This window comes from Sprattus sprattus (assembly GCF_963457725.1).
Source record: "Sprattus sprattus genome assembly, chromosome: 1".
Taxonomy (NCBI): domain Eukaryota; kingdom Metazoa; phylum Chordata; class Actinopteri; order Clupeiformes; family Clupeidae; genus Sprattus; species Sprattus sprattus.
The window spans coordinates 23,571,680-23,587,556 of NC_137920.1; the positions used below are offsets into that span (position 1 = coordinate 23,571,680).

Sequence of the window (15,877 nt, forward strand, 5' to 3'; positions counted from 1 at the left end):
ATTTTACTATAATAGCATTAAAAGATTTAATATTTTGTTTATTATAATAACATCAAGATTTGCTATTAATTCCACTCTTTGAGACTGATCAGCACTACAGATCTCCCGTCTTTTGATTAAATAACATATGCTTGCATCTACAAATGAGGAGGATGGAAACAAAAATACTAATGAGATGGTTTTCAGAAAGCTGCTGTCATATATGAAACAGACTGTGTGAGGCAGCTTCCTTGCATTTAGCAAATTCAGTTAGAGGTCCAGGGTCATATGTGACATTGTTGGTTGTTTCTTTATTTGTTCTTGTTTATATGACTGTTTATGTCACTTGTCAATGTGATTGTGTGTTTGGCATATGGCTCTTAGTCTCGGATGTATCGGCAGAGAGATGGCCTATGGCATAAATGTCTTTCGACATCCCTAATTCATGGTCCACTGTGCTACTCGCTGGCTCAGAAAGGGGTTAGGGCCTACTACTATGCTGTCAATATGTCAAATATTTAAGTGTTAAATTGGACCACAAGCAAAGAAACAAAAATGTGTATGCAGAACATAGGCTTGTTTCTTTTCATATTTAAAGTCGCATAGTAGCCAACAGTCATACTAAACCAAACTGACCAAGTAGACCAATCTGAAGAAAAGCCTACAATGTACATTTGACAATCGTGTTTGCATCTTTGGTTGTCCATAGAGGGAGTGACATAAGGGAGTGACCGCGAGATTGCCGAAAATCGTCGAGTGAGGCGAAAGAGACACACGGAAAGAGGCGAAGGTTTACTGAATGTTGCCCCCCCCCTCTTCAATATGGCTGTCGAATCTGCTCTCTTCAGTAACGCTCCGATTGGAGAGTGACTCGACTCTGCATGACTTGGTGCCTCTGCATATTGTTTGTTTCATCGTGTTTTGTGTTAATAAGTTGTTGTGCATCTCCTTTCACAACAACCTTTATTTCGTTTCTTAACAAGCCCTCACCAGGCATTGCGTTGGGCCTTTACCCCTGAACAGCCAGCTGCCAACAGTCCGAAATAATCAAGAATTTCCAATGGTTTGATTAACGTTACGCTTTTGCTCTTTCTTCTTGATGAACAATGTGTGAAAACTGCGCCGAGCTGGTGGAGGTTCTAAATGAAAGTAAGTCAAGCATTTCTCTAATTTTACAAACACTGACGGAGTTCATGTTGGTTATGTGAAGCTAGTTAGCTAGTAGTAGCGGAGCCAGCTATCCAGATAGTCAAGGAGCTTGTTAGCTAGCTGGTGTGCTACTATCTAGCTGCATGCTAACTAGCACCAGCTTTATTTTGTTTTGGATGTAAGACCTTTCAGTTTGCATTTTGTAGTTTTGAGTTTATTGACTGCTTGAAGGCTGGTGATACTACAGCAATAGTGGCTGAATGTTGATGTCATCTTGTCAGCATCTCAGTCCTCGGACAATATTAAAGGCCTCATCGTTCAGTTTTCCAAAGAGTGAACTGCAGTTCTCACCGGCTAACAACTCAGCAAGTTGACAATATCGCTAGCCATGCAGCGGGCTAGATGCTGACACAGACATCAGCTTATATGTAAGCGACATTTGTGACTTACATAGTCGTTAAAAGTATTTTGGTACCTCTTGACAAATGAATGGTGCATTGGGTGTATTTTGGAGCTCTTTGACTGTTCAATGGTATTTCCAGTTCAATGAGATTGAGGTTGTGGCAGAGCTAGGAAGCTAGAGCTTTTTGCAGGCTAGCTGATTTGTTTGGTCCTGGTTTTGACACTGCTCGATTTGTTGGGCAACTAGCACTAGATGGCTCTCGAGCTGGACATCAGTGGCTAGAGTTTTGACATTGTGTTTTGCAACATTCTCCGAAGTTAAATGGCTAACGCCAGCTAGCTAGGTAACATAGAGTTAGCTGTACATTACTACTGTTGTAATCAATCGATGATACTCTCAGTGTCAATGTTCAATATTTTCATCGTGTCATGCAGCTCTTGGTAGTTTAACTCATATTAAATAAGATGGAGCTAACCTGGCTAGGGTATGTAACTGGCTAACAACCTTAGTTTGGTCGCTAGCTAGCTACACCTGTTAAGACTCTCCACGAGGTAGCTGTCGCAAGTCGACAATATGTAATGGTATTCGATGGGCTTGCTAGCCTCTGATATCCTAAATTTACGCCAAATCGTTGAAGTGATACTGTGTAACGGTTGATTTCATAATCGCTGGATTGGTACTCTCTATACACCATAGCTAAGTTAGCTGGCTAGCTGAAGTAGCACTTCAGCCTGGACGTGTTACATTAACCTTAGCTTGAGAGATGGTTGCAAACTGTCCAGTTGCACTAACGCTATCCCTGCTGTCAATTGTTAAACATTCGAATGCACGCTGAATATTTTTTTCTTTGATGTTTTCTCCCCTGAAATGCCATTATTTAATCTAAGTTGGCTAGCTTTCTTACATATTTAGTTTGGCAGTCCGAACAGTGTAGCCAGCCAGTGCGTTATCCTTCACATAGACCGCCAGATTGTCAGATATGGACAGCTAATACTTTGAAGAAAGCGAGGCCATGTTTTTTTTTTTTTATCCCGATGAATTCTGTCAGCTTCTCGATGTATTGAACTGTGCATGTTTGCATTTGTGTTGCATAAAATAATGCAACACAGGTAGTAATGCTTGTGTCAAGAACATATGGCTATCATGTTGTTGTTTATGTATTTAAGATATTCAGGATCATCACGTAGAACCTTTGTGTAAGTGTTAAGTTCCACAAATGTAGGTTTGCAGTTGCTGCACAATGCATGTCCGATTTGACAAAAAGGGTACGATGTCGTTGTGTATGCAGTTTAGTATCGGGGTCGATGGCTAACTGCTAGCGAGCTTCAGGATAGGTGGCTGTTTTTTTTCTGCCAGCTTGCTCACTCTTGCCGTGTTCGTCTGCACAACTGACAGTAGCCTATCTCCCCCAGCAGACATGCCAGCAAGACACTGGAAGTTAACATAGCTCCTCTAGCGAACTGGCTAGCAAAATGTTGTGTCTTAATTGTCAGAGCCGCGGGCCCATTTTCGCCATTGTTATTTTGATGCAACGGCCAGTGTTACTTGAGATGTTGTTTGCACTAACGAAATATTGCTGGGAGGTGAAGTGTGTGCAACCTTTAAGGTGACACAACGCTGATATCCCATAACAACCTCAAGAATAGCTCTCCAATGTAATTTACTCTTTGGGGTTTTTGTATTAGTGCTCAGAGCTCTAACGGCTAATGAAGCCCCCGATATTTTGTCGGGAGAGAGCTTTTTGTAAGCAAAGGTAATCTTAAAACAATGCGAATTATTGATGTGTTGCCTTGTTCAAGGGCATCTCACTTAGCATAGTCATCTTGCCCATATTACTGATGTCTGTCAAATGTAAAATGTGAATTAAAAACCTTGAGTTTGGACCTACTGCTTAACGTCACAGTGTTTGGACTGTGGCCCATGTCTGTTGTCAGAGGGGGACTCTGTTTGGAGTGGCAGTCCCAGGTGTCTCTTCTGCATTTGACCTTTGACCCAGGATATGAAAAGCTCAGAGATTGATTTTGTGCGGTGTGTGTTTGTGTTTCCATATGTGGATGAGAAGGAGTCTCTCCTTCATTGTAAGGGCACTCTGTGTATGCTCAAGAATAACCTCCAGAGCCCTGTCAAAATCTACCTCAAACTGAAAGGTTGTTGTCTATATTGTGTGTGTGTGTGGCAGAGATAGAGAAACCAGTGCAAAGGAATCAGCAGCCACCACTACAAGATAAGCGCTGATGAATTCAAGTGAAGGTGGACACACAAATTGTTGTACAAAATGTTTTCTCTCGTATTTGTGAAGTTTCAAATGTTTATTTTGACACGTTTGTGTTTGAGATTGCAAGACCGAGACTTGGATGTGGAAACAATGGGTTTGCTTTGCGATATTCCGATCCTCTTATCTGGCTCCAATGGAGTTTGTTTTTGGTTCAGACTGAACACAATGGGGAGGACTGTGTGTGCGCCTTTGAGCCGTAGTCTTGGATCCGGGGGGGGGGGGAGAATGACAAAAAAAAAACTGTGGAAAAAAAAAAAAAAAAAGTCAGGATTGGCCAGCTGTTTAGGCTGAACTTTGGACCTTCAGATTTTAAAACAGCAACTTTCTTTTGCCCTGGCAAAACAAATCAAAGCCTTTTCCACCTTTTGCACATCACCCATACCCACACACAAGTGCATTAACTTTATTTGAGTCAGCCGTTTTGTTTCAGAAATAAGTAGCTTTAATTATGCATGAAGCAGACATAGTCAGATTACTCCCCTTGCTGCTTGTCAATGGGAGTCTGGGAATTTCTGACTGTGATGATCAGTGTAAATCGGTTGGGACGGAGTACACTCAGAAGGGTACACACACACAGAAACACACACACTCAAACACACACACAGAAACACACAGCTGATAACCTTTACTTGGGAACTTGAGCTTCTGTTGAGGCCTCAGCTGTTGGCCACAAATGCCCAATGGAGCTGAAACGTGTGTGAATAAATAAAGAGGTAGGTAGAGAGAGAGAGAGAGAGTGTGTGTTTGTGTGTGTGTGTGTGTGTGTGTGAGTGACTGAGGCGGTGGGATTGGGAGTGGGAGAGAGCCTGAGATACCTGAGATGGCCTGAGATAGCAAGATTAAGGTGTGTGTGTGTGTGTGACAGATAGAGTGGGTGAGGTGTGTGTGTGTGTAGGAGAGTCTGTCTGCGCGGATGGGCACAGAGGAGGGTATCTGTTTACAGCCATCCTGGCACACAAGGCTTCCTGTGCCCGCTTTACCCATGGCCTTTATTCACAAATGCCTGAGAGTCTTGCAAACAATTTTTAGGGAAAAATCATGGTGTCTTTAGAGCGCATAGTTCCTGGGCATACGGTGTGTTTCGCCGGCTGTCAGTTGACCCCGTCAGGATTTCCCCTGACACTAGAGAAGAGGATGACTTCACATAATTTTGTCGACCTCAACGACTACTGAAGAACGCCTGGCCTCGCATGGGCACAATGAGCTGCCTGAGATCTGTGACCTGAATTAGCAGTCTTGGTTGGTTTAGAAAAGCCCTCGCTTGCGGTTTTGGAAGAAAAAAAAAAGAGAAGAAGAGATAAAAGAAGCAGAGTTCTGTGTGTCTGTGTGTCTGTGTGTCTGTGTGTCTGTGTGTCTGTGTGTGTGTGTGTGTGTTTGGGGGGGGGCGGTGATGTAGAGGACACACTAAGGGTCTTCATAGAATCTCCTGGTGAATTTATGTCTGTACAGATCCTTGTCGAAGGGTTGTCTAAACACTACTTCGTCCTCTAGAGTAAGAAGAACATTTTGAGGTTTACGTGTTCTTTGTTGGCTTCTGAGGTAACGGCTCTCCTAAATTGTGTCTTCTTTTTGGGGCTTTCCCCCAAGAGTGTGAAAGCCACCGTGCTCCATTTTCCCTGCGCACTCACACCCTCCTCTGCAGCTGAGCCGGTACAGTGAGGTGCTAGCGTGCGTTCATTTCCCATTTTACACATTCTATTCGTTCTGTTCTGTTCTGTTCTTTTCTGTTCAATTTTATTCATATAACACCAAAACAATACGGACTGAGATGATGTTGTCATCTGCCCAAAATGTCATTGGGTTGCTGAATGTATGAATGTGAACTAAACAAACCAATCTGACCCTTGTCTTTTGAGGTAGCCTAAGCATAAGCCGTCTCAGCTAGTACACACTGCCCATTTAGCTACATCAGCATAAGACGTCTCAGCTAGTACACACTGCCCATTTAGCTACATCAGAATAAGACGTCTCAGCTAGTACACTCTGCCCATTTAGCCTCATCATCATAAGCCGTCTCAGCTAGTACACTCTGCCCATTTAGCCTCATCATCATAAGCCGTCTCAGCTAGTACACTCTGCCCATTTAGCCTCATCATCATAAGCCGTCTCAGCTAGTACACACTGCCCATTTAGCTACATCAGCATAAGACGTCTCAGCTAGTACACACTGCCCATTTAGCCTCATCATCATAAGCCGTCTCAGCTAGTACACACTGCCCATTTAGCTACATCAGCATAAGACGTCTCAGCTAGTACACACTGCCCATTTAGCTACATCAGCATAAGACGTCTCAGCTAGTACACACTGCCCATTTAGCTACAGTACCGGCAGAGCATGGCCCTCGTTGCTCCTAATATTTGAAAGCTTTCACTTGCTGTCCAACCGCAAATGTTGTCTTCTTTTCATGAGTGGGAGTCTTCCACATACATGAGTGGGAGTCTTCCTGTTACCTCGCAGGGCCTCCTTAGTGATTATTTATACACGCATACATACTAACGGACATCCCACCTTGGAACACTGATTAAATATTTATATGTACTTCTGATATATACGGATATAATGAGGCTGGATGGACAATTTGCACATGCACACAGTCCCAACACTCCTCGTCTGCCATAGGCTGAGACCTACACTGTAATTAGGTGCGGTCGATGAGATGTGTTACGTTGTTGGTGTTGTCGTCTGTTGCCGCTCTTGTCCTTGTTCGCGTCACAGAGTGAAATGCTGGAGGCGACGACTCAAGGGTGTCTGAGTTGCCGTGGTGATGATTGATGATTGATGGTTGTCATACCGTGGGGATGATTGATGGTCCTCATATTTACTCTGCCTTTACCATTTTTTTTTTTGGTCTTGGTTTAACGAGCAAGATGAGCTGTTTGCCAGTGGCTAGCCTCTAGCAGCTGTCTGTGTTTTCTAGGTGCTGTTTGTGTGTGTGTGTGTGTGTGTGTGTGGGTAAGTGACAGTGTTGTGGCAAGCCTATAATTATTTGTCAGCAACAGTTTGTGTAAAACGTGAAGAAACACACACTCCTTTCTCTGTTGCTAAGCAAAACTAGGTGAACTGTTGTATCCTTAGTTGTATGAATCTAGGTTTTAATTGTCTCAACAAATCTCTTCTATCACTCGTTTCGTCGAGTTGTATTGTATGTGTAGCATATAATTTGTTTAACAAACATCCTTCATTTACCACAGAGAATAAGAAAGCAGCCTAAGTATTTCTGCATCTGCCTTTCTCAGGTTTTTGTATGAAGATATGCTAATGCTAACGTGTTCATTCTATATGTAAATGCTAACATGTTACAGCTGCATGTTTAAATATGGAGATATGCTAATGCTAACCTGTTACACGTGTGTGTCCCAACAGTCTCGGATGCAGATAGCACTGACGGCCTACAGCTGAAGAAGGAGCATGCCTTAAGAGTCTTCAACTACATAAGCTCATGGACACAGAGGTCAGTGCATCCACAGTTCTCTTCCTGGTTTCAAGCAGCTTCTCACACCTGCCTGCCTAGTTAGGGCTCAGATACACATACGCGTTTTTGTAAAAACGGGACGCGAGCAAATGCATTGATTCCTATGGTATGGCGCGTTTAAAGCGTGCGCCCCTTCTCCACCACACGTTGCGTCTTTGAAGCGTTTTTTTAGGTGCGCTTAAAAGTTGAACTATTCTCAACTTTCCAGCGCAAGGCAGGGAAGCGCACCGCTTCTGTTTTGGCCGCCGCACTTTTCCAAGGCGTTACTGAAGCGTTTCTGCCTGAAAAAAGACGCGTATGTGTATCTGAGCCCTTAAGGTGCTGTCTGATGCATTCAGATGGTGTGGGGTTTCAACAGGGCACAGCTTTTATGGATGTGTGACAACTTCAGTGTGTGTGTGTGTGTGTGTGTGTGTGTGTGTGTGTGTGTGTGTGTGTGTGTGTGTGTGTGAGAGATGGTTTTTGTATGGTCACTTCCTTGCCTAAGATCGTCCTAGAGGAAGTCAATTTGGTTTCCCCATGTCTGTGTGGACATGACAAACAAAGAGCCAAATTGACTTGAATTGACCCAATATGAGACTGGGTGTAGCTTGACATTTAAGAAAAGGGACACGCACTGGCCAGTTGAAAACATTTGAAATGGAACCCTGATGGAGGCATAGATGGCGGGTCCAGGTTTGAGTCGTGTACCAGAACGGAGGGGGAAAAAATGAAGATGGCGAAAGAGAACCACAAAGGGGTGTTTTTGTTTAAACCTCCAAAGTCATGTCAGTGTTTTAATGTTTTGACTGATTGATCTCTCCCTCATTTAGTTAGGATGGCGTAGGCTGTAATCCCTGGGGCACATGGTGGTACCCTTCCGGTCTACCCACTGTCCTTCATTAATCTGTGTGTGTGTGTGTGTGTGTGTGTGTGTGTGTGTGTGTGTGTGTGTGTGTGTGTGTGTGTGTGTAAAAACCTGCCACAAGCTCTGTCTACTGTGAGTTGCTGGCATCAAACAAACCAGGCAGCAGCTGATTGGCTGAAAGAGATGGCAATAGCTCCCTCTCTTTGTTGCCATGGGATCCTGCGTTGCCATGGTGCAACCTGTGGAATGGGTGTTTTTTTTCTCTCTTTTTTCCCCATTTTTTTTCTTCTTTTTTTCACTAAAGCTGCAGAAAGGGTTGACCTCCCGGAACAACCCTTGACCTCTGCCTGTTGTTCTGGTGTGAATCTAAAATGCACAGTCAAGCAAGAACACAGACCTATCTAAATGTATTCTTTGTTCGCTCTCTCACTCTCTTTTTATCTTTGAAGAGAGAAGTGTCTCTGTGCTCCAGTTTCTGAGCAGTTTAGCTCTTGCAGAGGTTTTGGATTACCAACTCTCATCTCACACACACACACACACACACACACACACACACACACACCAACTCTTCCTCTGCCCGCTCTCTGGGGCGCTTAGGGAATGCCTCCTGTGTGGGTGTTTTGTGTTTTTTTTTGATTTTTTATTCTTTATTGGGGATTGCAATCAAGAAAGCTCCTAGCACAAAGTAGCAGTTAAGTAGCAATGTGAGCTTATTTTATTGTAGGACTTTCTGTGTGTCATTTTTGAGAGGACACCTTGGTGTCTTGTAGTCAAGCTAAAGCCCTTTATTTTCAGGGATAATGTTCACATGCTGGTCAGTGAAATGCTGCCAGTCAGTGTTCACCACCTTTCCCAATGCAGTTGTGTTGTGGTTGATTGAAAACCATACCCTGACCTCGGTCCCTAGTGGAGTACGTCTCTGTTTGAAATGTAATGCAAGCTGAGGTATACATTCAGTGTGTGTACATTGATTAAACGGAAGATGTCTCATTATCATTTTACTGAGGCTACACATTGTACAAGGTGGTGTCAAAACAACTGGTTTGTTAAGGAGGTTAAAACAACTGGCTTGTTAACCCATTTAGGCCTAAAGCGCCTGGAAAAAAATGCCTGGAAAACCTATAGGCGATTTCAGAAAAGCCCCCAAAACTTGAAGTTTTTCTAGAAATTCAGCAATTGTGTCAACGCCTACTACATTACTGATTTCTCAGCCCCTGTAACAGATAGGAACACAATTCAAAAAGTATTTGAGAGCTTACACCTGTGGCTTTCATGGGAATTTGAATTTGTATTTACAAATATTTACAATATTTACATACACCTTCTCAAAAGTAAACAAAATATGTAAAAGTGCAGGATCAGCACAAAACAGTAGAAGTATATAACAAAGTGAAAAAGTATATAACTATATCATTATAAATATATAATTCTTATAGGGAAAGTTTTAATATAGCCCTCTATGATACCATATTCCCTTTCAGTTACCTCGAGTAAACCTACATTTAAGCAAGTAACAATCGTTAACAACTACAGATAACCATATTCTGTAACTACCAGTACCCACAACTCACTCCTTGCCTAATTTACTTTGAGCTATAATCCTGGCTGTCGCGGAGGAGACGTTCCTTAGCAAAGCGAGAAAGCCAACGATTTTTTTTTTAAGCTACTAATGGCAAAACATTTGAGGCACTATCACATGTCTATTCTGATGCATTTCATTGGCCCAGAGGCCGACAATTTGGGCAAAAACCCCCCTTATACCGGAAACCCCTTAAAGGTAGAATGACGCAACAGCGCTCCCGGCTTTAATGGTAGAACAGCGGTAATGCTTTCCCGGCTTAAATGGGTTAAGGAGGTTAGGTCCCTGATGATCGAAATTGGATTTATTTTGCCATTGATGCACCGGTGCACTTTTCAAATCTTGCTATGTGTTACGATTATAGTACATTTAAGTGTCAAGCATCGCGTTTTGTGTTGTTTTATGTATGATTAGACACTGGATGGTTTTCTCTGAGGTCGAGAAATCTCCAGGTTAACGGTCCCCAACTGAAGTCTGACTCTCTCTCTTTCTTTCTTTCTTTCTTTCTCTCTCTCTCTCTCTCTCTCTCTCTCTCTCTCTCTCTCCTCTTTTCTCCCTTCATCCTGCTTTTCCTCCTGCTCCCTCCCCTCCTCATCCAACCTGCTCAGGCAATGTCTGTGCTGCTTCAAGGAGTACAAACACCTGGAGGTGTTCAATCAGCTGGTCTACGCACTCATCAACCTGGTTATCGCCCAGGTAACCAGCCTGAGGGACCGCCTCTGCAGCGGTGGCCATGGCGATGGCTTAGCCGGCGGTGGCGGCAACCCCGGTGCAGACGGGGCGGAGTCTGACTGGGGAGGCGGGGCTTGTAACCAACCCCGCTCCCAGGCCTCGCCCACCGAAGACGAGCCGCTGAACGTGGAGAGGGACTCTGCGGAGGAGGACGGGGGATCGGAACCGCTCGGAAAGAAACAGAACCTGGGCCAGGAGCAGCAGGGGCGCTCGGAGAACCCCAGGCTGGGCGAGGCGACAGCGGGGTGCAGCGGAGGAGGAGGTGGCGGCGGCGGCGGCGTTCACGTTCACCAGGACCCCTTTGGATCCTGGACCACAGAGGACCGGGAGAAGCTGCTGCTGTGTGTCGCAAAGATATTCCAGATTCAGTTCCCCCTCTACACGGCCTACAAACACAACACACACCCCACCGTAGAGGTATGTTAGTTAGAAAACACTGCAGATGTATCTCGTGATGAATAACCATGTAGCCAGATGATTGAATATAGAAACATCTGTGGCCACAAATGTAGAGCCTCATATGCACCTCCTGATAAATGTTTGTAGCGAACATAAGAGGATTGATGCAAAACATATCTTGCTAAAGACTGTTGTAACAGTATTGTAACGACATAAACGTAACAACGGAAAACGCACCTATAGTGCCTTATTGATGCCTAATATGAAGCCTTACCATAGAGTATACACTACCCTTGAAACGCACCATAGAGTATACACCACCCTTGTATCGCACCATAGAGTATACACTTCCCTTGTATCGCACCATAAAGTATACACTTCCCTTGTATCACACCATACTGTTCTACTGATGTTACAAACACACCCACACACCAGCACAATAACAATCCTACCATCACAACATGGAAGCCCAAAACACGAGGCTAAAACACATGCAGCATCAAAACAGAAGGCTGCAAACAACATGTGTTACACCCTGAATTAAAGTGGGAAGTAAAACACCTGGCCGTACACAGTGCCGGGTCACTGAGAACATGTTGATTCATAAACAACTCAACTCACAAACATCTCATCTGACATCACTCCGAGTCTCAAGTGATGCACAAGTGGTTTACTAACATAGTGTACTTGACAATGGAAAAGGCAGCACAGTAGATCCTTAACTGTCGATTAATAGCATTATTATTTTTAGATGACCAGTGTCCTTAACTGTCGATCGATAGCATTATTATTTTTAGATGACCAGTCTACTCATCCATAGACTTTGGCACTATGAGTCGTTGTCATTCTTGGAATGGGAAGAGTGTTGCTAATTGTGTTGTGACCCTTAAAAAGGGGTGTGAATGTATCAGCACTCAGGTCATGTGATCAGTTATGAATGACAGCTGTCTCCTGTCCCTCATCTCTACTTCCCTCTTGGCTCTCTCTCTCTCTTCTACCTTCCTCTTTTCTTTTCACTCTGTCCTCTCTCTCTCTCTCTCTCTCTCTGCAGGACATCTCGGCTCAAGAAAGCAATATCCTGGGCTCCTTCTGCGACATGAACGTAAGGCTCTTACCTCATCTTACCTATCCAAACTCACTCCGATTGGTTAACAGATCTCACTCTGATCTTGGACACATCTGTGCCACATGTGGCCTCCATGGAAGGGATCCCTACAGGGATAGACCTGTGTCTGTTTACCTCAATAACTGTCAAGAAACTAACTGAATATGACTGTTTTTAAGAGATGGCTCCATGTTCAATTAAATTGGCCTCCTTGAGGAGGAAGGAGGGGTGGGTGTGTGTGTGTGTGTGTGTGTGTGTGTGTGTGTGTGTGTGTGTGTGTGTGTGTGTGTGTGTGTGTGTGTGTGTGTGTGTGTGTGTCTGTCTGCAATCACAGAGGGTTTTAATTGCGCACGGTGACCCGGGTTTGAGTCTGATTGCCGATCCAACTCCCGATCTCGCCCTCCTTCTCACCTCCTGTCATTCTTCACGGTCCTATCTAAATAGGACAAAAAGCTCCAAAAATAAAATCAGCCTACTTTTTTGTGAAAGGCGTCTTCTCTAGAAACATTCCCCGTCTGACCTGGGAGGCTGTGTTGATCATTGGGTTATCTGTAGCAGATATGGAACAGGTGTGCGCTGGTGTAGCCCCTGTTCCAGCAAGCACAGCGCAGGCAGTTTTTAGGAAATCGGACGTGTTTTGGACAAATGTACTTGGTGGACTCTGCACCTGTTCAATCAACAAATGTATTACTTTGTCTATATGTATAACTTCACATTTACTTTTTTTTTTTTTTTACGTCTGTCCCTTCCTTGTGGTCTTCCTTCCGTCTTGTGTGTCGCTCCCACTCTGGCTCCTGATTTACGACATCTTGGACCTATTTATATTTTATTGAGGAGCTGCACGGAATAGAAGCATGCCCAGAAAGCTCGACAGCTGTGTCCCATTTTATTTAGTCGGTTGATTATTTATTTATTTAGCATGGCACAAGGAGTCCCACTGCCACACACACACGCACTGGTCTTGGGTCAGTTAAACTCCGCAGATTTGAATTTATCAGCGATGAAGAGGGAAGAGTCAAAATGTTCTGTGTGTGTGAGATATTTTTATATATATATATATATATATATATATATTATAGAGTTAATATTTAAATTTGATGAGCAAGCTACTGCTGTCCTCATTTGTTTGCGGTTTCGATTGTCGAGGGTAAGAAGTTGGAGACTCGCTCAGATTGGTCAGAGATGAGTCAGCGTTTGACATTTATAGTATTTGAATGTTGGAGAGCTGGTGGTTCAGTACAGGCTGAATTCAAACAAAGGAATGGAAGGGCTTTTTTTTGTGAATAGGTGAAATGTCAGACAAAATGCCAGATGTCTGAGTTTTTTTTTTTTTTTTTTTAATTTTGTGCTGTGAATGACTCATCATTTTTCAACTTTATTTGTTTAAATGTTGTAAACATTTCCCTTGCCTACTGAAGAAACGCATGCATTAAAAATAAGATTAATAATCTGTGGGTTGAATAATGTAATGGTCACACAGCGCTTCATAAACAAAGCCTTGTCACCAGTCATGTGACTGGCGAATGACTTCCTCATCTATATAAGGCTCTTCTGGCAGGGATTCCGTGTGTGTGCATTTTAGTTTTTTCTTGTTCTCCTCGAAGGACAATAGTGTTTCTCAGTAATGTTGCTTCTGTTTTTTTAGTCTCTCCTCCAAACAAGGCCCTCTCAGTCAGATGTAATTATCTCCACATGTCCCTGCCATGTTTGTCACATCACCCCCAAAGTCAAACAGGAAGTGGGGAGCTTTTAGAATCACTACAGGAAGCAGAATTCTCAGAATCCTACAAACACTTTCTCTCTCTCTCTCTCTCTCTCTCTTGCTTTCTCACACCCTCTCTCTCCCTCACCCTCTCTCTCTATCTCTCTCACTCTATCTTTCTCTCTCTCACTCTATGTTGCTTTCTCTCTTTCATATTTATGTATATATATATATATATATATATATAAATGGCAGTTTGGAGTTTGTTATTTTTATATATACATACGTGGACAAAATTGTTGGTACCCTTCCTTTAAAAGAAGAAAAAGCCACAATGGTCAATGAAATATCTTGAAACTGACAAAAGAAGTAATACGTAAAAAAAATACTGAAAATAAACTAATGAAATCAGATTTTGAATTGTGGTTTAACAGAATTATTAAAAAAAAATGAATTAAACTGGCCTGGACAAAAATGATGGTACCCCCTAGAAAAGATTGAAAATAATTTAAACTAAGATGTGTCCCATAATGAGCATTACAGGTGTCTTCAAGCTTGTAATCAGTCAGTCTGCCTATTTAATGGGTGAAAAGTAGTCACTGTGGTGTTTGGTATCATGGTTTGTACCACCCTAAACATGGACCACAGAAAGGTAAGGACAGAGTTGTCTCAGGAGATTAGAAAGAACCTTATAGACAAGCATGTGAAAGGTAAAGGCTATAAGACCATCTCCAAGCAGCTTAATATTCCTCTGACTACAGTTGCACATATTATTCAGAAGTTTAAGGTCCAGGGGACTGTAGCTAACCTCCCTGGACGTAGCCGCAAGAGGAAAATTGATGACAAATTGAAGAGACGGATAATAAGAATGGTAACCAAAGAGCCCAGAACAACTTCCAACGTAGAGGTGAACTCCAATGTCAGGGTATCAGATTGCACCATCAGTCGCTGTTTGAGCAAAAGTTGACCGAGGGACACACCTGTTGAAAGCAAATCATATGAAAGCGAAACTGCATGCATATTGACAACCCACAGGGCTTCTGGGAGAATGTCCTTTGGACAGATGAGACAAAACTGGAGCTGGTCAGTTTCAAGTTCTTTAATTGAAAATTGTGGGTTTTTCTTTCTTTAAATGAAGGGTACCAACAATGTTGCCGACGTCTGTATATAACAAACTCTGAACTGCCATTTTTGTTCTGATTGTTGAAAAAAAGGTGTACTCCAAGGTAGAGATGAGCGCTGTGTCCTCGTGTAAGCTCACCACCGCGTCGTGTTTGTTTGCAGGACGTGGAGGTCCCGCTGCACCTGCTGCGCTACGTGTGCCTGTTCTGCGGCAAGCACGGCCTGGCGCTCATGAAGGACTGCTTCGAGGCGGGCACGCCGGAGACCCTCCCCTTCCCCCTCGCCCACGCCTTCATCACCATCGTCTCCAACGTAAGTCCTCCCCCGGCCAACCAGATGCCTCGCCTTACGTCAGGCGTTTTTCTATTTTTTTTTATAACTGGCTACAGTGCGAAACAGCCGTCACTGCAGCCAGCCAGGGCTGAAGCAGGAAAAGAAAAGACTCCCATCAATGAGCGCGAGAGAGCGTGGTCATTTGCATACGCACATAATAGGGCCTGTGGTATTCATACACAGTCATTCAAGTAGGTCATTCACATATAACACACGGTTGTCCATGAATGTCCCCAGTCTGGTCTAGCCTTGCTCTCTGAGTGATGAGGGGATGAGCAGCTGATTAACTGCGGTGTGCTTGTGTGTGTCGCTTGTGTCTTGCAGATCAGGATATGGTTGCACATTCCCGCTGTCATGCAGCACATCATCCCCTTCCGCACACACGTAATCAGGTAAGTTTCAGCAGCGCTCGCTTTTGCTTTCTCTCCCTCTCACATTTTCTTTTTCCTGCCTCATTTTCTACCTTCCTATTTTCTTTTCACTCAGAATCACCCCTCTGCCTCTCTCTCTCTCTCTCTCTCTCTCTCTCTCTCTCTCTCTCTTTCTTTCTTTCTTTCTTTCTCTCTCTCTCTCTCTCTTTCTTTCTTTCTCTCTCTCTCTTTCTCCCTCTCTCTCTTTTTGCTGTTTTTGCTCTTCTGTCCATTTCTCTCTGTCCCTTTCTCCCATCAGCCTCTCGCTCTTCCTCACTCCCCCCCTTTCAATCCTTCATTCCTCCTCTCCCAGTCCTTCTTGCTCTCCCTTGTCTCTCCTCGCTGCTTCAGCGAACCACATCAATCCCT

General features: G+C 43.7%; 1 protein-coding gene across 1 annotated transcript in view; it reads left to right on the forward strand.

The window, feature by feature from the left end:
- Positions 1-853: 853 nt before the first annotated feature.
- usp34 (ubiquitin specific peptidase 34) overlaps positions 854-15,877 on the forward strand; it is a 65,875-nt gene continuing 50,851 nt past the window's right edge. The window contains exons 1-6 of the mRNA XM_080842902.1: positions 854-1,128; positions 7,171-7,258; positions 10,314-10,854; positions 11,888-11,938; positions 14,928-15,077; positions 15,423-15,490. Of these exons, the coding sequence (XP_080699028.1) occupies positions 1,086-1,128; positions 7,171-7,258; positions 10,314-10,854; positions 11,888-11,938; positions 14,928-15,077; positions 15,423-15,490 (941 nt within the window). The 5' untranslated portion in view covers positions 854-1,085. The remainder of the gene's footprint in view (positions 1,129-7,170; positions 7,259-10,313; positions 10,855-11,887; positions 11,939-14,927; positions 15,078-15,422; positions 15,491-15,877) is intronic.